Source organism: Macaca mulatta, chromosome 20 (genome assembly GCF_049350105.2).
Source record: "Macaca mulatta isolate MMU2019108-1 chromosome 20, T2T-MMU8v2.0, whole genome shotgun sequence".
Taxonomy (NCBI): domain Eukaryota; kingdom Metazoa; phylum Chordata; class Mammalia; order Primates; family Cercopithecidae; genus Macaca; species Macaca mulatta.
This window is the reverse complement of record NC_133425.1, coordinates 83,955,431-83,977,948: the sequence shown is the minus strand read 5'-3', so window position 1 is coordinate 83,977,948 and position 22,518 is coordinate 83,955,431. Positions and strand designations below refer to the sequence as shown.

Genomic DNA, 22,518 nt, shown 5'->3' with positions numbered 1-22,518 from the left:
AACCCAAAGTGGGACACAGATTAAAGAAGGTGCTACTTACTCCCCTGTGGACACAACTTTGTGTCCAATGATCCAACTCAGGCCCATGAGAGGTAAAAACAGTCCATGAAGAATTACAGCTCCAGTTGTTGTGTACGTGCCGTGGAGCTGGGCAGGCGCAAACAAAGCCCCGATCTCTAAAATGTGAGCGAGTTGTGTTCCCAGTGCATTCTGTTGTCAATTGGTCACAAATCTCAACGTGTCCACTAAGCGATTATATCACAACGTGTCACAGAGATAAAGCTAGGAGAGGCCGGGGTAGTGGCTCCTGCCTGTCATCCCCATACCTTGGGAGGCTGAGGTGGAAGGACTGCTTGAGCCTAGTATTTGAGACCAGGCTGAGCAATATACTGAGACCCCATCTCTACAAGTAATCTAAAAAAGAAAGATGGGCTCTTGTTATGTTGCCCAGGCTGGTCTTGAACTCCTGGGCTCAAGTGATCTTCCCAACTCAGCTTCCCAAAGTGCTAGGATTACAGGTACGAGCTACCACACCCAGCCACCAACTTTTTTCTAAGAAAATAATTTTCTAATTTTGATACAATTCACATAACATAAAATACTCCCATTTAACGTGTACGATTCACTGGTTTGCAGTATATTCACAAAGTTGTGTAAGCATCACCACTAGCTAGTTCTAGAACATTCCATCACCCTAAAGAGGAAATTCTGTACTCACTAACTATTACTCTCCACACCTAGCTCAGGCAATGATGAATCAATCTGCTTTCTGTCTCTGTGGATTTGTTGGGTTCTATGCTCCCTTCTGTCACTCAGCATGTGTCTTCAAAGCTTGTCCACATTGTGGCGTGAGTCACAATCTGCTTTCTGTCTCTGTGGACCTGTGGCCTTCTGTGCTCCCTTTTGTCACTCAGCACGTCTTCAAGGTTTGTCCACATTGTGGCGTGAGCCAGTGCTTCATTCCCTTTATGGCCAAGCAGCATTCCAGTGCATGGACAGGCCACACTTGTTCATCCATTCCTCAGTTGTCGGGTACCTGGGTTGTTTCTTCTCTTTGGTTACTGCATGTCATGCTGCTGTGAACATTCGCACACAAGCTTTCACATAAATGCACGTGTCCATTTCTCTTGGATGCATACCTGGAGTTGAACTGCTGGGTCATACAGTGAGTAGCCAGCAGCTTCTGAGGAACTATCTTCTGAAGCAGCTGCACCGTTTTACCCTCTCACCAGCAGTGAATGAGGGCTCCAACATCTCCATATCCTTGCCAACACAACAAACTTCATTTTGCTTTTAAAATAACTTGTTGTTATTGGAGGGATCATAAACTGATGAATTTCAATTTCATAAAAACTGCAGGTAGGCAGAAACATTTAAGTCCAAATTCCTCACAACAAAGCAGCAGCAGCAGGAGACATGATCTAGAAAACGGTAAGAATCAGCCACTTCCTCTGCATCGTATTACCTCGCTCTACAGAATAAAAATACTTCTGAAATGAGTTACTGATAACGCCTGATTAAGCCGCAAAAATGCTGCCTTATCTAGCTTCTGCTTTCTTTTTTTTTTTAAGAGACAGTCTCATTGTTGCCCAGCCTGGAGAACAGTGGCACGATCATGTTGCAACTGCAGCCTCAACCTCCCAGACTCAAGTGATCTGCCCCCCTCAGCACCCACCCCCTACTCCCCACGTAGCTGGGACTACACGTGCGTGCCACCAGGCCCTGTTAATTTTTCATTTTTTGTAGAGACAAGGTCTCACTATGTTGCCCAGGCTGGTCTCAAACTGATTTCTTGACTGTAGAAACCTTCCACATGGTCTCACTCACTGAAACCCAAACTCAGTACTTAGTCTAACTTTGGGGGCACCACCTTCCAATTCTGACCAACCCACGTGATGTGCAGGGAGACAGGATCCTGTCTGTGTTCATCCAGGCATCTCTCAGTGAAGGGAATGAAGAGTTCCAGTAACGATCTTTCTTCATCTGTTTTGTGCTTCTGTTGTTAAATTCTGGAACTAGCTCAGCAGTGAGCCCCGAGCTCCTGGTCCAGAGTCTCCCTGCCCTGGTGGATGCTGCAGCCTCCTGCTGTCGGAACCTAAGGCCAATGCCGACAGGCTGGCCAAGCTTCTGAGTCACACTGCCACCCAGAGACCAGAGCACTGCACTGTGATGGGTGCTGATTCAAAATGACTGCAAATGTGTACACATACATGTGTACAGATTTTTCTCCATCACTTTTATACAGAAATTTGCAACACTGATGTCATTAATTCCCACACTATTATAAAAAAGAGGTCTGTTTAAATTTAAATTTTCTGAAATACCGACACTGCAAATACCAAAGCTTTTAAAAAATTGTAAGTTTACTTTCCAAAATCTACTGCACATTTCTCTGCATTCTTAGCAGTGTCTGTGACAATCTACGGCTCTAAAGTCTACTGCCCACACAGGCTTTCCCCAGTGGGGGCCCCTCACATGCACGTGTGACTTGGGCGAGTCAACTGTTTTTGCTTGGCAAAACCAAGCAAGCACACACCCATAGGAGCGAGCCTGACCCGGGGTTCCCATGAGCCCCACATCATCAGGTCATCTCTTGCACAGGGGCGTTCTCGGCTGCTCTAAGAGCACAGCCTGCCTCTGAATGATGGGACTCTGCCACACCTCAAGGGTGTGTCCTGTCTGTCCCCGATGCTCGATTGGCTCACGTGCCTCTAAGGAGGTTGCGAACAGCTCTCTGCCCCTCAAAGACCCCCTTTCCTTCTGGCTTCACAGCTGTGTTCTGGATCCAGGAGAAGGAAGTCTGGCCTCTGGAGTAGGGGGACTTTAAGGTACTGAAGAGAGTGAATATAGCGTATTTTGTACCTTTAACCTGGCCTCTGAATGGTATGGAATTGGATATTGGTGGAAGAAGAGTGGATAATGGTGTCACAACATCTGGAAAAGAAGTACAGGAAGCTCTTGTGAGCTTTAGACGGCACACACAGGCTGGCAGTGACAAAGTCATCTATGGGCTTACAGCAAAATTGAGAGAGAGAAAAACATCTTCCCACCTCTCCAAGGGGAACGCTCAATTACAAGAAATACACCAAAACTACTGCTGCACATCAAAGATACCCTTACAAGCTGGAAATTCTCATTTCCATTTCCGAATCCCCCAAGACATTAAGCAGCGAAACAAAAAGCCCTAACATCATCAGGCTAAAGAGTTCCGCCACATTTTAAAATGGGTTAGCCCAGATTTTTCTTTTTTTTTTTTTGAGACGGAGTCTGGCTCTGTCGCCTGGGCTGGAGTGCAGTGGCCGGATCTCAGCTCACTGCAAGCTCCGCCCCCCGGGTTTACGCCATTCTCCTGCCTCAGCCTCCCGAGTAGCTGGGACTACAGGCGCCCGCCGCCTCGCCCGGCTAGTTTTTTGTATTTTTTAGTAGAGACGGGGTTTCACCGTGTTCGCCAGGATGGTCTCGATCTCCTGACCTAGTGATCCGCCCGTCTCGGCCTCCCAAAGTGCTGGGATTACAGGCTTGAGCCACCGCGCCCGGCCTAGCCCAGATTTTTCTGACAAGATTTTCTTACACCGCCCCCTGCTGCAGCTCCTGAACTCACACCATTACTTCTACAGGAGAGAGCCCTGCTGCCTTCAGCGGCCATCTCTGGCCATTTCGAAATCCATTCCACACCAACAAACGCTTCGGACACATCTTACAGGAAAAGGGGCCATCTCTACAGAGGTGGGGAAAATGCTAAGTCTGGTGTCTAGAACATTCGGCCTTATGAAAAGGACCACTTTGAAAAATGACTGATGCCATCTGCCTTGTAGTTATGGGACTGCTGCGATCGGAAGGGTCTGGGGCCACCAGTGTGAGAATGAGAATGACCAGGCTGCTCCCACCAAGGCAGTCATTAAAGTGATGAAAGCACCAATACAAGGGCCTATGGTTTACCATCAATATTGCCACTGCCACCACTACCACCACCTAGCCAGTCTTGCCCAGAGAACTGCCTTGAGCAGCGCAGGGCCCGCCAAGGTGAGCCAGCACCACAGCCCCAGAAGCTGGGGCCCCAGCTGACTGCGAGAAGGCCCCACACGCAGACAGTTACCTTTCATGAAGAACCGGCAGGTGGGACGAGGTCTCACCTTCCTGTCACTGGGGTCCTTCACTTCACCTTCTTCCAGGTCATCATCCTGAAACAGAGAACACCATCTGAACGTGGGGGAGGCATCTATCAATCAGCACTGCTTTCTCCAAACCAGAAGGGGCAGGAAGCCTGGTGTGGGACCTGGATATTGTGACAGGAATTGAATTCACGTCAATTTTCCAAACCTTAGGTCCCAGATCTGCACAGCAGGGAAGATCAGAGCGCGCCCAGCAGCTCCAAGCGTCCCGCCACAACACCAAGGAGGAACGCCGTGCAGCACACGGGCACTCTACAGAGCAGCTCTCATGACGTTTCTCTTAACTATCAACTCTGGGCAGGAAATAGTAACACCTCAGGGTTTTAAAACTGTTAACATTTAAATAAAATTTGGAGAACAAAATATTTTATGTCCCTTAAACACAAACTTCCTCTTACAATTCTTGGGGAGGGGAGGAGTTGGGTGCCTCGGGGCAGTGATGCCAGCAGCCAAGAGTGGCCCGCCTGGAGGCTCATCCTCAGCCAGCTCCTCACCCTGGCTATCAAGTCTTAGAACAACCCAGGAGCTCTAAGCTGGGCCTCACCCGCAGGGACCCGGATGCACAGCCAAACCTGACCCTTGCTTGGTGCTCTCCCCAAGCCACCTACTGTCCCAGGGCCTGTTCCCACAGACGTGCAGCTGAGACCCCTCCTGACACCACCCCAGCCCACGTGGGCACCAGCTGCCCACCTGACATCCCTGACACAAGACCACTCAGGATGGAAGTACTCATCACCCCCACCCGGGCCTCTTTCAGCCAGCCCTAGCGTAACCAATCTCCCTGGTCCCATGCGGCCCCTCTTGATCCCCTCCCCGTCTTCTGCACTCTGCACCCCTGCCCATCACACCCAGCCTGGTAAAAACTATTTTTTTTTTTTTTTTTTTTTTTTTGAGACGGAGTCTCGCTCTGTCACCCAGGCTGGAGTGCGGTGGCCGGATCTCTGCTCACTGCAAGCTCCGCCTCCCGGGTTTGCGCCATTCTCCTGCCTCAGCCTCCCGAGTAGCTGGGACCACAGGCGCCCGCCACCTCACCCAGCTAGTTTTTTGTATTTTTTTTAGTAGAGACGGGGTTTCACCGTGTTAGCCAGGATGGTCTCGATCTCCTGACCTCGTGATCCGCCCGTCTCGGCCTCCCAAAGTGCTGGGATTACAGGCTTGAGCCACCGCGCCCGGCCAAAAACTACTTTCTAACGGGCTTCTCTCATTCCCTCTGCAACTCCTCCGGTCTCGCTTCACAGTGCGAAGCGCCCTTTCCCAATTCCAGGTCTGACTGTGTTCTTCCCTCTCCTCTTCCTGATTATTTAACTCACTTTCAGACGGAAGCTTGAGCCCCCTTCCTTGGGGTGGTCTTCCCTGAGTTCCCCCCACGACAGGTCCTCGCAGCCCCAGGCCCTGCAGGTGTTGCAGCCACACCTGAGCATCCTTTTGTTAACGACACCACCACTCGCCTGGCCGAACCCTGTGCCCCACCAGAGCAGGCCCATGTCTGACAGGGCAGGCCCACCACCAAGTTGCTGGGTCCAGGCAGCATCTGGCTCACAATAAACAGTCCATAATTATCTGTTGAATGAAAAAATGCTGAAACCAAGCCCTGGATTTATGATAACCCAAACTTTTACAGCTGAAATATTTGTAACATTTTTTGGCTCAAAGATACTTGGTTATTAAAAAGTATTTAAGTATTTTATAAGGAAAAGAACAGATTCCTGAGGGTTATATCCCTTAAGTGATCCAGCAGAATCACTTTTTAAAGAAATGATCAAATATAACCAATTAAAAAAAGAGAAATGATCAGAGAAGGCATGTTTAATTTATGCCAAGTGACAGCATGCCTCTCTTCTGTGGTCTTTTAGTTTGTGTCTTCTTTTTTTTTTTTTTTGAGACGGAGTCTCACTCTGGCAGAGTGAGACTCTGGGCGGCGCCCAGGCTGGAGTGCAGCGGCCAGATCTCGGCTCACTGCAAGCTCCGCCTCCCAGGTTCACGCCATTCTCCTGCCTCAGCCTCCCGAGTAGCTGGGACTACAGGCACCCGCCACCTCGCCCGGCTAGTTTTTCGTCTTTTTTAGTAGAGACGGGGTTTCACCGTGTTAGCCAGGATGGTCTCGATCTCCTGACCTCGTGATCCACCCGCCTCGGCCTCCCAAAGTGCTGGGATTACAGGCTTGAGCCACTGAGCCCGGCCTGTGTCTTCTTTTTACTACTATTCTTACAGTAACGAGCACTGCCCTAAAATCTTAACATGGTATTCTACGTAAGATCAAATCTAAGTTGAGAACACATTCTTTGTTCCCATGAGAAAAACAAAACTCATTTGGAAAGTTCAAATCCATTGCAATCTGCCTGCCTCACTTGGAAGTGAGTGTGCAGGAGTGGAGGTGGTGAGAAGGGCTTTTCTGCATCAGGATGAACAGCAAACAAACTAGACCAGAGGGAGCACTGTTTCTGCAAAGATGTAACCATTAACATTCACAGAAGCAAAAAAGAACAATGTAACCACCTTAAGATTGGAGGAAGGACCCTGTAGCTACTACAAGTGATCAGGAAACAGACTACAGTTGCATAGTGAAGGCGCAAGACATCATTTCAACCCAAGGAACACAGACTAGGGTCTACACACTGACCCCAGTCATCCAGCCTCTACATCTGCAAGGACCAGGGGCTGTACATACTGGTGTGCTGGGCTTATGGCCCCTCTTTTAGTTAAACAAACAAACAAACATAAAAATAATCCATCAATCACTCAGCAATATAATATTGTGAATTTTCAAGTAACCACCATTAACACAATGGTCTTTTAAATAATGGATGGTGGCCGGGCGCGGTGGCTCAAGCCTGTAATCCCAGCACTTTGGGAGGCCGAGGCGGGTGGATCACGAGGTCAGGAGATCGAGACTATCCTGGCTAACATGGTGAAACCCCATCTCTACTAAAAATACAAAAAAAAAACTAGCTGGGCGTGGTGGCGGGCGCCTGTAGTCTCAGCTACTTGGGAGGCTGAGGCGGGAGAATGGCGTGAACCCGGGAGGCGGAGCTTGCAGTGAGCCGAGATCACGCCACTGCACTCCAACCTGGGAGACACAGCGAGACTCCGTCTCAAAAAAAAAAAAAAAAAAAAAAAAATAAATAAATAAATAAATAAATAATGGATGGTTACCATGCCTTTTTTTTTTTGGAGACAGAGTCCTGCTCTGTCGCCCAGGCTGGAGTGCAGTGCAGTGGCACGATCTTGGCTCACTGCAACCTCTACCTCCCAGGTTCAAGCGATTCTCCTGCCTCAGCCTCCTGAGTAGCTGGGATTACAGGTGCCCGATATCACGCCTGGCTATTTTTGTTATTTTTAGTAGAGACGGGGTTTTGCCACGTTGGCCAGGATGGTCTTGAACTCCTGACCTCAGGTGATCTGCCCACCTTGGCCTCCCAAAGTGCTGGGATTAAAGGTGTGAGCCACCACATCTGGCCTCCATGCTCAATTTTTATTCTTACTCTACATGTGTAAATAACAAAATACTCAACCTCCCAAAATAAATAAAGAAATCACTAAACAATGGATAATTAAAACAAGTTATAAGTATCATGCAAAGAAAACTCAAGACAGGGACCCAGAGCTGAAGTTATCTGAGACTGTCATACTGGGTGTGTGGTACGCAGGAACTCCGGGCCTCCTGGTTTCCCTCATGCTGATGGCCTTCTGCTCATGTGACCCGAGCCACAGAGAGTAGGAAGCAGAGGACAAGGGGGGCCTGAGTGGACCAGCTAGCTGCAAACTGGCTTAAAAATGGATGGTGCCTGTGGGGCTCTCAGCACATACCACCTGGGACAGGCCAAGTTGACGTGGATGCTGAGGGTGAGACTAAGGAGGCACACAGGCCTCAGTGCACCCATCTGAGGTTGGGTTTCCATACTGGCACACTCCTGCTGGTGCTTCCTCACCGCAGGGGAAATACACATGTGGATAAAGGACACCAGGCTGAGTGCATTATCTACTCCAATTTTAAAAGCCTTTATAAAATTTACATGCAGTGGGGGAGAAGGCCCAGATTCAAATCCTAGGTTCAGGCTGTCGTGACTGTGAGTGTGGACAGGTCACCCGATCTGCAAAGCTCACATTCCCCTCTACACAACGGGGCAGGTGCCCCAGAGCAGGCTGCCGTGGGCTGAAGGAAAATGCTGCACCGAGAGGCCACACGCACCGCGCTGAAAGCATGAGCAGCAAGCACTCTGCGAGTGTGCATGAGTCCTCTATTTCAAAGGAAACACCTCACTGGTAATGTGCTCAACAGGATTAACTCGGAGCAATGACACCGGTGATTTTTGCTTTCTTCTTTGTGCAGCCTTTTCTTTTCCTTTCTTAGATAGAAAGAAAAGAACCCTGTGAACATGTATTACTTACACAACAAGAAAACAGTTATTTCACACTGGAGCTTCTGTACAAAGGCAGAAAAGGAAAGGGGGCCACTGCGTGCAGCTGCTGTGCCAGAGGAAGCCGAGCAGCCAGCCCGGGCACAACCTGGCACGGCCACTTAGGCCAACTATAACCTCCTGAGTCCTGGGCGTCTTGTCTATCGGATGGGGGTGAAAACACAGGCCTATCATTCCTTATCTGAAGCCTGTGGGGTCAGTGTCTTCTGAGAATTCAGAAACTCTCTATTTCTGGGTCTGAAACAGTAGCCTGGGAGGTACACAGCAATTCTGGGCAGAAGTCTCGGGACCCCTCCCACAACAGGGGAGGCACGAAGCTAGGAGCAGCCTCACGTCAGCTTGGGCCAGGTCTGCTACCAGGTGAGGAAAAGGTTTCAGTTCTCAGAGCTTCTGAGGCCTCAGCACTGTAAGAACGGTGGCCTGCGCGTTTTCACGTTTCTATGTGGAACACTAACCACGCTAAGAGGCACAGAAGGCCTCTGAGCCTACTACTGATGCTATGGGGCCCTTTTCCCAAGTGTGGTACAGGCCGCTGCTTCCTGGGCTTTGGCAATAGAATGGGTGCGCTTGGCACCTTATCAGTGACACAGAAGAGAACCCCACTTGGAGAGGAAACCCACAGCCACGAGGCTCGCTGGAGAAGCTCTTCTGCAGAAAAGCTCATGGATACAGACATAAAAGGCAGGTGGATCACAAGGTCAGGTCGTCGAGACCAGCCTGGCCAAGACAGTGAAACCCTGTCTCTACTAAAAATACAAAAATCAGCCAGGTGGCCAGGTGCGGTGACTCAAGCCTGTAATCCCAGCACTTTGGGAGGCCGAGACGGGCGGATCACAAGGTCAGGAGATCGAGACCATCCTGGCTAACACGGTAAAACCCTGTCTCTACTAAGAAATACAAAAAACTAGCCAGGTGAGGTGGTGGGCGCCTGTAGTCCCAGCTACTCGGGAGGCTGAGGCAGGAGAATGGCGTGAACCCGGGAGGTGGAGCTTGCAGTGAGCTGAGATCCGGCCACTGCACTCCAGCCTGGGCTACAGAGCGAGACTCCGTCTCAAAAAAAAAAAAATCAGCCGGGTGCGGTGGCAGGTGCCTGTGATCCCAGCTACCTGGGAGGCTGACGCAGGTGAATGCTTGAACCCGGGAGGCAGAGGTTGCAGTGAGCCAATATTGCACCACTGCACTCTAGCCTGGGCAACAGAGCAAGACTCTGTCTGGGGAAAAAAAAAAAAAAGGAAAGCTGGATTATTTGAACAGGATAAAATACTAAAGACCATGTGCAAAGAAAATGCTCCAAAAGGTGGACTGAGAGCCACCAATGATGACAGGAGTCATGTGGCCCACCCACGCGGGACGCAGTCCACTGTGCTGCTGGCTGGCTGGGAGGCCACTCTACTAATGTAGGGGGTCCTCAATAAGAGGAGAATGGAATAAAATGGGCACCCTACCCTTTCCAAGGGCCAGTGTGCTCCAGGTGACGGAAAGTCTGCTAACCAAATGATAAGTCAGACATAAACACAGAGCACGGAGTGAGCACAAGAGCGGGTGGATAGACCCAGGCCAGGCCTCTAAACTGTAACGGCAAATCAGAGCCCCCCAGGCTGGAAGGAGCTTGTCATCTCCCAGCAGGAAAGGTGGTTCTGGGGAGGGACTAGACGTGTAGGAGGAGAAAAGAGAGGCTGCCACATGGCATGAGTGGGTCAGGGTGGGCTCCACACACTCTTCAGGGGGATGGCAGGAGCAGAAACACAAGGCCTGCTGCACCCGGCTGTCTTCCTGAACAGGTAAGAGATCAGTGACTGAAGGTAAGCTGGCGTCTGAACAGGTAAGAGATGCCGCTTCCTGAACAGGTAAGAGATCAGTGACTGAAGGTAAGCTGGCGTCAGGGACACCCTCACCCACACCACAAATGAGTCAGGTGCTGCAAGCAGCTGGTCCTGGAAACTTTCCTCCGCACCACGTGGGCCAGTGGCACTTCTAGAAGATACTTGTATCTGAGGGTGTTCTGGCAGCACACCACACACAGATTCAAGGCCTTAGGCACAAGCTATATGGTTTAGACAATGAATTTCAAGGGCTTATTGTACAAATTGATGTCCCAATCAAGGAAAGTGTACCCCAGAATCAGTTCACCTGTACCAGTGACCCAAAATCTAAAAGGGACATGTGCCAAGAGAAGAGAAAGCGCTTCTGAAGAAGAATGACAAATCAGGCCAGGGCAGTGGCTTGGCACTTTGGGAGGCCCAAGTGGGCGGATCACTCGAGGTCAAGAGTTCAAGACCAGCCTGGGCAACATAGTGAGATCCCATCTCTATTTTTTAAATTAAAAGCAATAAAATTAAATTACAAAATTAAGAAAAAAAGAAGAGAGTGCTAAATCAAATGGCTCTCTAGACTTTGCCACTCAGTTGTTCCTGGCATCCAGTAAACCAGGGTGCCAAGGGGCAGGCCACGAGAGCCTCTGGGCGGAGCAGCCCCTCTCCCAACTGGGCCGGTAAGATCCTGCTGGGATGTGGAATGCTATAAGGCCTCCGAAACATCCATTTGCGAAGGTACAGGCCAAAGAGCACACCTCTTCCACAGAGAAACATCCGGGTAGTTGACCTGACACCAGGGCTCTGCCTGAAGGCAACGAGAAAAAAGGCCTTCTAGAAAGGACACTTTCCAACACACGCAGAGGCTGCTTTCCAGGGACTGAAAGGAAAGGGGACTTAGCCAAAGGCCTGGTGGGAAGCCGACTGCTCATGGACCCAGCGCACCCCAGGGCTCCCAGTCCATCAGAGAAACGCAGCCAGAGACAGAGAAGGGAGCAGGGTGCGGTGCAGGAATGCAGCAGGGCCTCCGAGAAAGAGAGGCAGGCACAGGAGGTATGCTTGGTGGAGATGCAACAGAGATACAAGAGTGGACGACAGGCTTGGAACTGGGCCCAAGAGGAGGAAAAAGCTGGAAGGAGCCGGACTGGCAGCCCTTCATGCTGCCAGTGGCGCGTACCTCTGCTGGGTCCTTCCCGCAGGGTGGAGGGCTGATGCTGCTCACGTGAACTCGCCTCCATCTGTGACGGGCTCCTGAGTGTGACTTTCCACTCACTGCCGCTTCACGTTACAAAGGCTCTCACCTTCAGTGTGCCCCGGGCAAGTGGGATTCCTCCACTGACTAGCTGCTCACCATGTGCCAGGCCCCAGGGAGATAGGGGAACCAGCCAGGTAGCCCCAGTCTTAGGAAACATGTTCTTGGGAGTAGGGGAAGCAGCAGGTGCGCGCACACACACACACACACACACACACACACACGAACCTGTGCCACGACGGACAGGCAGGGGCAACAGAGAAACAGCCTACTCAAATGCTGAGGCTGACACATAAAGGATGGAGGAGCCTGAGACACCGCTGGGTGTGGGAACAAGAGGAGGCTACGGGAGCCCCTGGGGCAAGCAACCCAGGGGCCTGAAGTCAAATGTGCTCTCACGGGGGCTGAACGCAGCATTCACAGCACTGCCCGTGTTGGGCAGAGGCCTGCTGCCCCAACAACAGGAGTGCACTCTGCTCTGCCCAGTCACACTCAGCATGTGGCACAGCAAGGTCCACCTGTGCTGGTGTCCAGGAGCACAGACCTGTGGGGAATGCGGGGCACTGGAGGCCGTCTGTGCTGTGGGAGGGAACCTGCCTCCCCGGTTGCTGAGGGAGCTGTGCTGGGGTTTCCGCAGCAGCACCCTGCCCTCACAAGATGCTGCCAAGCAGGGCAGGCAGGGTCTAGGTGGGCAAAAATGGCAAACAGCGTTTTCTTCCATGCGCTGTGTCTAGGGAAAACCAGCACATCCAGGCCTTTGGCAGCCAGGGCCCTTCTCTAGGCCCGCTGGGCTCAGCCCATCTACCGCACCGTCCGCACACATGGTGCACCATCGAGAACTCACAGTATGCCCCTCAGACATGGCGTTTCAGGACCACTATGGGGACCCTTGACCTGTCTGATGAATCTCCCCCAAGACTTAAGGGTCCACAGCCAGTCCTCTTAAGAGGAACTGGAGCATGCCAGAGCCCTGGGTGCAGGGCCTGCTGCACTCCCAGTGGTGGTGTGCAGACAGGGCTATTATCCCAGGACACCAAAAACTCAAACTCATGGGCATCCTCAACCCAACCAGTTCACCCAAATTGATGAACTTGAATCTCACTGTGTCTCCTCTTTCCCTCTGCCAGCCCTGGGGTAGCTCTCTTCTTGCAAAAAAAAAAAAAAAAAAAAAAGAAAAAGAAAAAAAAAGCACTAGCTGAGTAGACCACCTCCTATGTTTAGTTGTGAAAAAATGAAACATCTAAAACTCTAAGCTTGTAGGCACACACACGTCCCATAAAGTTAGATGAGCAATACTTCAAACCCTATAAATTACTGAGCACTGTCACAGCTATCAGCTATAGCCAAAAAGTCACATCCAAACGTGGACTGAGAGCACGCACACCAACATGCTACTGGAGAAGCATGGCACTTGCCGGGCGTGGTACCTCACACCTGTGATCCCAGCACTGTGGGAGGCTGGGATGGCCGGATCACCTGAGGTCAGGAGTTTGAAACAAGCCTAGCTAACATGGCGACACCCCATCTCTACCAAAAATACAAAAATTAGCCAGTGGTGGCAGGTGCCTGCAATCCCAGCTACTCAGCAGTGAGGCAGGACAACTGCCTGAACCTCAGGGGCAGAGGCTATATACAGAGCTGAGATGGCGTCACTGCACTGCAGCCTGGGTTAGAGTAGACTCTGTCTCAAAAAAAAAAAAAAAAAAAAAGGGCATTGCACTCAAGGCAAACCGGTGGTTACACATCTAACTGGCAACCTTTACCTGCCTCAACCCAGACCATGAGATCAAACAAATACTCTCTCTTTTCACTGTAATGACTCCCAATAAGCAGAACCCCCTTCCCTGGGATCCTTCAAAAACAAAAGCGCTGCCACCCCCACCACCACCACGGCCCCCACCACCCCCACCGCCCCCGCCGCCACCCCCACCGCCGCCCCCGCCGCCACCCCCACCGCCGCCGCCACCCCCACCGCCGCCGCCACCCCCTCCGCCCCCGCCGCCGCCACCACCACCGCCTCCGCCACCACCACCGCCACCACCACCACCCAATTCAGTTCAACTGCTCTGCCCCTTGCTCAGCTCCTTTGAGTTCAATAGCTCTGGAAAGTATCACTCAGGAGGACTTTGGGCTGTTTCTCTGGAAACACTCATAATTTTTCCAATGGCATCAACTGCCAAGAAAAGCCCACCTACCCAGATCTAGGATCACAGATAGTACTACCTTCCCCTCAACCTGAAGGCCGCATTAATTTAACGTACAAAAAAGTGTGCTGACTTTGTCAAGCTGAGGTGCCCACCACGGTCTTTTCAGGGATCCCTCCAAAGAGGCCTGGCCCAGCTGGTGCCCTCTCCAGAGGTCAGGCTCTAGGGCCAGTGTAAGAATGCCTAGAAGAACATCCACAACCAGATGGAAACTTTCCTCATTCTTTTCAGTCCAAAAACCTGACAAGAGTGGAAACCCACGCAGTTTCTGGTTGAGTGCTAACTCGAGTATCACTTGAAGACGGCAAAGACAAGGGAAGACATTACCCCTTCACTCCTAGAACCTAAAAAAACTGGGTGCTAGGTCGGTCTTTTACTACAACCCAAACAATCCCACCAGCTGGCCGGCCGAGGGCCATGGAAACCCTGCTGGCAGCTTCTGGAGCTGCCTATTCTCATTCTTGATTTCCAATTCTTTCTCGATTTTCATTCTTCCTTTCCAATCACTATGGGACTGACCCCAAAACAAGCCTCTCATTCTCCTGCACCATCCCTAGTAACAAAATCACTAAATCAGTCCCACACAGAATCCCTCCTTCCCGGCACTGGCCTGTGTCAGGAGCTGGGGAGGACGCCTTGCGACGCTCTGCCCCATCATACTCACGTCTATTTCCCCGTCATCGATCTCTCCATCATCGTCCTCTTTCTTTTTCTCCTTGGCAGCCTCTGGGGATTCCTTTTCTCCCACGCTCTGAACACCAGCCTTCCCCTCCTCCCTGGGAGCGCCTTCGCCCTTCTCCTCCTCATCCTCAGCCCCCGCTTTCTCGGCCTCGTCCTCCTGGACGGCGGGAGCCGGCTCCTCGGGGACCTCCTCGTCGTAGTCTAGCTCATGCTCGTCCAGCTCCCTGGTGACTGAGGAGGCCTCGTCCCTAAGGTCGCTTGTCCTGTCTTCCTCCCCGTCGTCCCCCTCCTCCTCGCAGGGGGGGCTGGTCGGGCCCCGGCTCAGCTCATTCACCTCCGAGTCCTGCTCTTGGGATTTAGGCTCACTAGCCCGGTCCTCGTCGGAGTGGTTATCTTCCTCCTCCTGGCTCAGCCCCCTGGCTGCACTCTCCTCATCCTCCAGATCAGAAGCCCTCACCCCCGCCCCGTCCAAATCCTGATCGGACCCGCTGTCCCTCAGAATGTCGTCGTCCGAGAGCCCCTGTGGCTGCTCTTCATCCTCTGGAGAGCGAGGATCCCGTTCAGGGCTCTCGGCCACATCCATCGGTACCCACGGTTCTGCAAAAGAGAGAATACAGATTGGCAGCCTTTAGCAAAATGGAAAACAAACCTTGTCCCCACTTTCCTGGCCTGAAGAAGCAGGACTTCCACCTTGCTTGGCCCCACACGGCTCTGCCCCAAATCCCACACTCCACTCTGCAGAGAAAGACAAGCCATAACTCCACTCCACAAGGCTAGACTCTGCTCAGCTAACCTGGGTGTTAAGTGCCTCCCGTTTTTAGCAATTGGGCAAAATGAGATGTGGCAGAATGAGACACAGCCCGGCCTAGTCCTCCCCCATTCAAGGGCAGCCCACACAAGTTAACAGAAAGTGAGCAACAAGATACAGACTGCAAAGGACAGCGGTTTGAATTCTTAAGAGTATTAACTTTTGAAATTCAAGATAAACTGTATCATAGAACGAGGCAGCAAAACTGCAGGCCCAGGTATCACCATTTTTCTGGAGTCATCCTGAAGCAGGAACCTGGGCCACCCTTTGGCAGTTTCCAAGTCTGGAGCCTTTTCTGTTACTGAACACAATTCTCAAAGGCCAGCCTCTGATGGACTCCCAGAATCCCTTGGCTGCCCTTAGCAATGCAGGCTCAGAGCCCTGCCTGTGTGTTCACTGGCACCCTCCAGCACGTGTTGAGAGGGCCGTGTTCACCTGCTCAGCAACTCACACACCTAAGGTGAGAACCCCTCTTCCCACACGGGTAGCTGTTGTAGAAATGAACTCTGCCAGGAAGCTTTACACATTTACATACTGTGTATATGCAAAAGACGAGGCTGGTCAGGTATGGTGGCTCGCATCTATAATCCCAGCACTTTGGGAGGTTGCAACGGGAAAATCATGTGAGCCCAGGAGTTCGAGACCAGCCTGGGCAACATGGTGAGACCCTGTCTCTATAAAAAAAATGCTAAAATTCACAGGGTGTGGTGGCACGTGCCTGTATTTCCAGCTACTTGGGAGTCTGACACAGGAGGATCGCTTAAGCCCAGGAGGTGGAGGCTGCAGTGAGCTAAGACTGCGCCACTGCGCTTCAGCCTGGGCAGCAGAGTGAGACCAATCTCCAAAAAAACTCAAAAAACAAAAAAAAGGGCCGGGCACGGTGGCTCACACCTGTAATTCCAGCACTTTGGGAGGCCGAGACGGGCGGATCGAGGTCAGGAGATCGAGACCATCCTAGCTAACATGGTGAAACCCCATCTCTACTAAAAATACAAAAAAATCAGCCAGGCGTGGTGGCAGGCGCCTGTAGTTCCAGCTACTCAGGAGGCTGAGGCAGGAGAATGGCGTGAACCCGGGAGGTGGAGCTTGCAGTGAGCCAAGATCACGCCACTGCACTCTAGCCTGGGCAATAGAGCGAGACTCTGTATCAAAAAAAAAAAAAAGACAGGGTAATTTCAGATTTCATTCCTATTTTTACTAATCCAGATTTAATTACAAAGTGAATATTTTCTAGTTTCTCACCTTAAAAACTTGTAGAAAGTACACTGCTACCAATGCTTAAAAGTGGACAGTGTAAGACAGGCAGGAAGGTGTCGAACAGCAACACTAAGCTGGCAAACACTTGCCACACCACCACCCCCAGGGCAGCCGGTCACCACCGAGTGAGTGTGGAGCGGCAGGGACAGTGCCAGGTCAGTGGCCACCCAACTTTTCAGTCCGTGAGGCTGTTAAAAAAACGCATGTCACAGTCACACTGCTTGGCATCTCAGTAAGGGCTGGAAACAGATTACTCATCTCAAGATAACCACGGAAGCAGCAAGTCATACACATACACATTTATATGTCTTGGGTCTCAAAGAACCGTATACACTAAAGATAAAAATATGCATCTTTTAAATTTTATACTTTTAATACGACAACCTGTTTAAAGATGCACAGTATCAAGAGTTGGTATCTAAACCCACAGTTAAACTTTTTTTTTTTTTTTTTTTTGCTGTTAGTGGAAATCATTAAGATTAAGTTGGCCGGGCGCGGTGGCTCAAGCCTGTAATCCCAGCACTTTGGGAGGCCAAGACGGGCGGATCATGAGGTCAGGAGATCGAGACCATCCTGGCTAACATGGTGAAACCCCGTCTCTACTAAGAAATACAAAAAACTAGCCGGGCGTGGTGGCGGGCGCCTGTAGTCCCAGCTACTCGGGAGGCTGAGGCAGGAGAATGGCGTGAACCCGGAAGGCGGAGCTTCCTGTGAGCTGAGATCCGGCCACTGCACTCCAGCCTGGGCGACAGAGCGAGACTCCGTCTCAAAAAAAAAAAAAAAAAGGCCGGGCGCGGTGGCTCACGCCTGTAATCCCAGCACTTTGGGAGGCCGAGGAGGGCGGATCACAAGGTCAGGAGATCGAGACCACGGTGAAACCCCGTCTCTACTAAAAATACAAAAAATTAGCCGGGCGCGGTTGTGGGCGCCTGTAGTCCCAGCTACTCGGGAGGCTGAGGCAGGAGAATGGCGTGAACCCGGGAGGCGGAGCTTGCAGTGAGCCGAGATCGCGCCACTGCACTCCAGCCTGGGCTGGGCGACAGAGCGAGACTCCGTCTCAAAAAAAAAAAAAAAAAGATTAAGTACACATTAGATGCTGGGCGCGGTGGCTCATGCCTATAATTCCAGCACTTTGCGGGGCTGATGTGGGCAGATTACGAGATCAGGAGACTGAGACCATCCTGGCTAACACAGTGAAACCCCGTCTCTACTAAAAATACAAAAACAAAATTAGCCAGGCATGGTGGTGGGTGCCTGTAGTCCCAGCTACTTGGGAGGTTGAGGCGGGAGAATGGCGTGAACCCGGGAGGTGGAGCTTGCAGTGAGCCGAGATTGTGCCACTGAACTCCAGCCTGGGTGACAGAGCGAGATTCTGCCAAAAAAAAAAAAAAAAAGAGAGAGAGAGACACATTAGAACAAATTGGCCAGGTGCGGTAGCTCATGCCTGTAATCCCAGCACTTTGGGAAGCTGAGGTGGGCGGATTACTTGAGTCCAGGAGTTCTAGACCAGCTTGGGCAACATAACAAAACCCGGTCTCTACAAAAAATACAAAAATTAGCTGGGTTGGCTGGGCGCGGTGGCTCAAGCCTGTAATCCCAGCACTTTGGGAGGCCGAGACGGGCGGATCACGAGGTCAGGAGATCGAGACCATCCTGGCTAACACAGTGAAACCCCGTCTCTACTAAAAAATACAAAAAACTTAGCTGGGCGAGGTGGCGGGCGCCTGTAGTCCCAGCTACTCGGGAGGCTGAGGCAGGAGAATGGCGTAAACCCGGGAGGCGGAGCTTGCAGTGAGCTGAGATCCGGACACTGCACTCCAGCCTGGGTGGCAGAGCGAGACTCCGTCTCAAAAAAAAAAAAAAAAAAAAAAAATAATTAGCTGGGCGTGATAGGGCACCTGTCATCCCAGCTACTTAGAAGGCTGAGGAGGATCACTTGAGCCTAGGAGGTTGAGGCTGCACTTCAGCCTGGGTGACACAAGACCCTGTCTCAAACAAAAACCAAAACGCCAAAAAAACCCCCACATCTGGCCAGGTGTGGTGGCTCATGCCTATAATACTAGCACTTTGGGAGGCCAAGGCAGGTGGATCACCTGAGGTCAGGAGTTTAACACCAGCCTGGCCAACATGGTGAAACCCGGTCTCTACTAAAATACAAAAATTAGCCGGTTATGACGGTAGGTACCTGTAATTCAAGCTACTTGGGAGGCTGAGACGGCAGAATCGCCTGAACTTGGGAGACAGTGGTTGCAGTGAGCCGAGATCACACCACTGCACTCTAGCCTAGGTGGTGCTAAGCGAGACTCCATCCCAAAAGAAAACCTAAATCATTCATCACTTCATAAAAACTAAATGGGCCAGGGGTGGTGGCTCACGGCTGTAATTCCAGCACTTTGGAAGGCTGAGGCGGGTGGATCACCTGAGGTCAGGAGTTCAGGACAAGCCTGGTCAACATGGTGAAACCTTGTCTCTACTAAAAATACAAAACAACAGCTGGGCGTGGTGGCGGGCACCTGTAATCCCAGCTACTCGGGAGGTTGAGGCAGAATTGTTTGAATTCTGGGGGCGGAGGCTGCAGTGAGCCGAGACCACACCATTGCACTCCAGCCTGGGCGACAGAGCGAGACTTCGTCTCAAAAAAAAAACCCTAAATGATTAGCAATAACATAAATTCACAAACCAACCAATCCATTCTAAGTCACTTGAAAGCAGACAGTTCTGAAAATGATTCACTTTTCGGTTTTCTAACTACACTATCCAGTTACTACACAGAGGCAGGACTACTGGGAGGAATTATTAAAAAGTCAGTCCTAAGCCAGGAGTGGTGGCAAGTGTCTGCAATCCCAGCTGCTTGGGTGGCTGAGGTGGGAGGATCAGTTGAACCCAAGAGTTCGAGTCCAGCCTGGATAACAGGGTGAGACCGTCTTTCTCTTAATCAAAGGTAGTCCTAAACTGGTATACACTGCCAAAAACGGAAAAGCCAAGGAGTCGCTCCCCAAACAGCATCACAGGGGCGCTTGCTGCACAGAGCATTTCTGCAGCCCAAGGCAACAAAGGCAAGGATGAAAAGCACCAGGGTCGCTAAGGCCTCTACGCTCTCACTGTTCAAGAATCAGAGTGCATGTGGGGTTGTAGCAGTAAGTCACCAGTGGCAAACTGGCAATTCTCTCTCTTGCCTAGCTAATGACATTAGTAACATCCTATACTATCTTTGTACAATTTTTTTTTTTGAGACAGAGTCTCGCTCTGTTGCCCAGGCTGGAGTGCAGTGGCTGGATCTCAGCTCACTACAAGTTCCACCTCCCGGGTTTACGCCATTCTCCTGCCTTAGCCTCCCGAGTAGCTGGGACTACAGGCGCCCGCCACCTCGCCTGGCTAGTTTTTTGTATTTTTTAGTAGAGACGGGCTTTCACCGTGTTAGGCAGGATGGTCTCGGCCTCCTAAAGTGCTGGGATTATAGGCTTGAGCCACCGCGCCCGGCCTCTTTGTACAATTTTTATGACAATGTATAAACATCTTCCTCATAGAAGGGCAGGTAGTTTACATCTCCCCAGCTGCCAAAGTGGAGCACCTGGTACCCAGCAGGATGTCCCAAGCTGAACCCAGACCTGAAATGTGACAAATTCTGATTCTCATGTTTTATAGTCTAATGTCAACCTTGCAAACAAAGTGATCTCTTAAATAAACTGACTTTTATGCAAAACTAAACGTCCCCACAAACTAGTTTTTAAAAATCACACAATTGGCTGGGTGTGGTGGCTCATGCCTGTAATCCCAGCACTTTGGGAGGCTGAGGCGGGTGGATCACGAGGTCGGAAGTTCGAGACCAACTTGGCCAAAACACAGTGAAACCCCGTCTCTACTAAAAATACAAAAATTAGCTGGGCATGGTGGCACGTGCCTGTAGTCCCAGCTACTCAGGAGGCTGAGGCAAGAGAATCACTCAAACCCAGGAGGAGGAGGTTACAGTGAGCCCAGATCGTGCCACTGCACTCCAGCCTGGGCAACAGAGTGACACTCCATTTCAAAAAATAATAATAAGGTGCCAGGAAAAGAAACGTAGCCTCGTAAGTGTAGACAATGAAATGAAAAGCGTAGACACGGGTGTCAGCAGACAAGTCTCAACTGACACCTATGTTTGCAATTCGTGCTCAGTTTGGTCTTCGTACACTATCACTCTATAACTGAAGATTCTCAGCATGATTTAGAACTAAATCCTTAGCCCTCCGATTCACCAGATGGGTAAGCTTGCCTAAGGAATGAAGTAACAAGTACCCGTCATCCCAACTCTGTTGCTTTCTGCATTTGGCAGATGATACTTGATAAATATTTGTTGATACATGACAAAAATCTCATTACTTGAGGAACTACCTGTTGCCTACCAGAAAGGAATTGAAAATAAGTGCCCAGGAGGAGGAGGTTGCAGTGAGCCAAGATCGTGCCACTGCACTCCAGCCTGGGCAACAGAGTGAGACTCCATCTCAAAAAATAATAGTAATAATAAAGACTAGGTGCTACCTCCCTTCCAAGCAGTCCCTCTGGGAGGATGCACAGACTCCAATGGCACTGCTGAAATGCAGAGCATTTGGGAACCTTCTCATTTCGAATGACCTTCCAAGCCTGAAGAAGTCTTCTGGTGTTCTCCGTGGTGGCAAATCTTCCTCCTCTCAAGCTAGTCTCTGATAAGTGCTGCAAGTCAGAGTCTCACCTGATAAGGTAAGTTACCAACCACATAAGACAACTTTTGGTCAAACCTGGAGGGTGACTACTGAATAAAACTGATTTTCCCATATGACTACATTTTTACTACCAAAACAGGAGTTCTAAAGAGGTTTTGGCAAAGAAGCACCAATGAAATACAAGCACAACATTTTGGGACAGTTACTTTCAACAGAGCAGTCCCTATTTGAATGCCTGAGTTCTGGAACATCTGGTTAAAATTCTGACTCATAACCTCACGGGCTTACAATATCTAAATGAAAGTTATCAAGGTTGGTGACAGACCCCACTCGCAAACTGACCAAGCTTGACCACTAAACTGCTTGATAAGGAGGTACTCACCTTGAGATGCTCTGTAGCCGTGACAAAATACAAATCTCTTGAAACACGATCTAGGCCACAGGTTAACTTACCTGTTTGCTTTCTGGAGTGACTCCACAAAGCTTTCTTACAACATTTCAGCATGTCCCACCTAAAATGGGAGAGGAGTTTCCGGCTTTGGGACACATTTGACCGGTTCCAGGGCTGGCTGGGTTCCATACTGCCCTTAGATAGTAAAATTATCAGGCAAAGACTCTCCTCCCAAGGCTGGGAAGCGGGATTCAGCCGAGGTCAAGGCTCACCAGGAGAATCTCAACAACTGAACGGGAAAGGACCACTCTACAGACAACAAGCTGGAAGTGAGTCTCAGGAGAAATGACGAGCGCCTTGCTACACCCCAAACGGTACTGCAGATGCCAAACACTCTCTTCTTCCATTTTCCCAAACGGGTCTGAAGAATGACCTACCCTTGCAAATGAGTTAGCGGAACAAAGCTCATTTAAAACGGCCACTCTAACCGGCAAACTCAGCTGTCACAAAGTAGTCAGGAAAACTTAATTTTTGGCAGGAGCAAGGCTGTAAGTTTCGGTTCTTCCAGCATTATATCTGCAGTTAGTTTATATAAAGGACCCAGCACCTCTGATCTCCTGATCCAAGGGGCAAGGAAGTTACATACTCCTAAGAGACCGGCGCGCGTCTTGGGGCAATCACCACGTCCAACCTGTGCACACTCTGAAGCTGCGGCGCAAGTTCCAGAAGGCTCATGAAGAGCTCAAAGTTCTCCGAAGAGCCCAGAAACAGCAAGGGCTGACCTATTCCGGAGGTTAACCTGGGCGCCTCTCACCGCCCCTTAGCGGGCGGCACACATGTGCCAC

At 50.7% G+C, this 22,518-nt stretch overlaps 1 protein-coding gene and 1 long non-coding RNA gene across 10 annotated transcripts in view; both read right to left on the bottom strand.

The window, feature by feature from the left end:
• ZC3H18 (zinc finger CCCH-type containing 18) overlaps positions 1–22,518 on the bottom strand; it is a 69,581-nt gene that overhangs the window by 46,588 nt on the left and 475 nt on the right. For 2 of the 9 annotated variants that reach the window (XM_077986697.1, XM_077986698.1), the window contains exons 2-5: positions 21,736–21,794; positions 14,522–15,135; positions 4,097–4,181; positions 2,863–2,934 (exon numbers count right to left, since the gene is read on the bottom strand). In XM_077986697.1, coding sequence (XP_077842823.1) covers positions 2,863–2,934; positions 4,097–4,181; positions 14,522–15,135; positions 21,736–21,787 — 823 coding nt within the window. In that variant the 5' untranslated portion in view covers positions 21,788–21,794. Of the gene's footprint in view, positions 1–2,862; positions 2,935–4,096; positions 4,220–14,463; positions 15,136–21,735; positions 21,795–22,518 lie in introns of all 9 variants that reach the window. The other 7 variants (XM_077986701.1, XM_077986703.1, XM_077986700.1 and 4 more) reach the window with 4 other exon arrangements.
• On the bottom strand, positions 15,882–21,311 carry LOC144338181 (uncharacterized). Its single transcript, XR_013412065.1, has 3 exons — positions 21,122–21,311; positions 16,589–16,791; positions 15,882–16,488 (listed from the first exon to the last, which is right to left on the bottom strand). It is a non-coding gene; the product is annotated as an uncharacterized LOC144338181 (long non-coding RNA).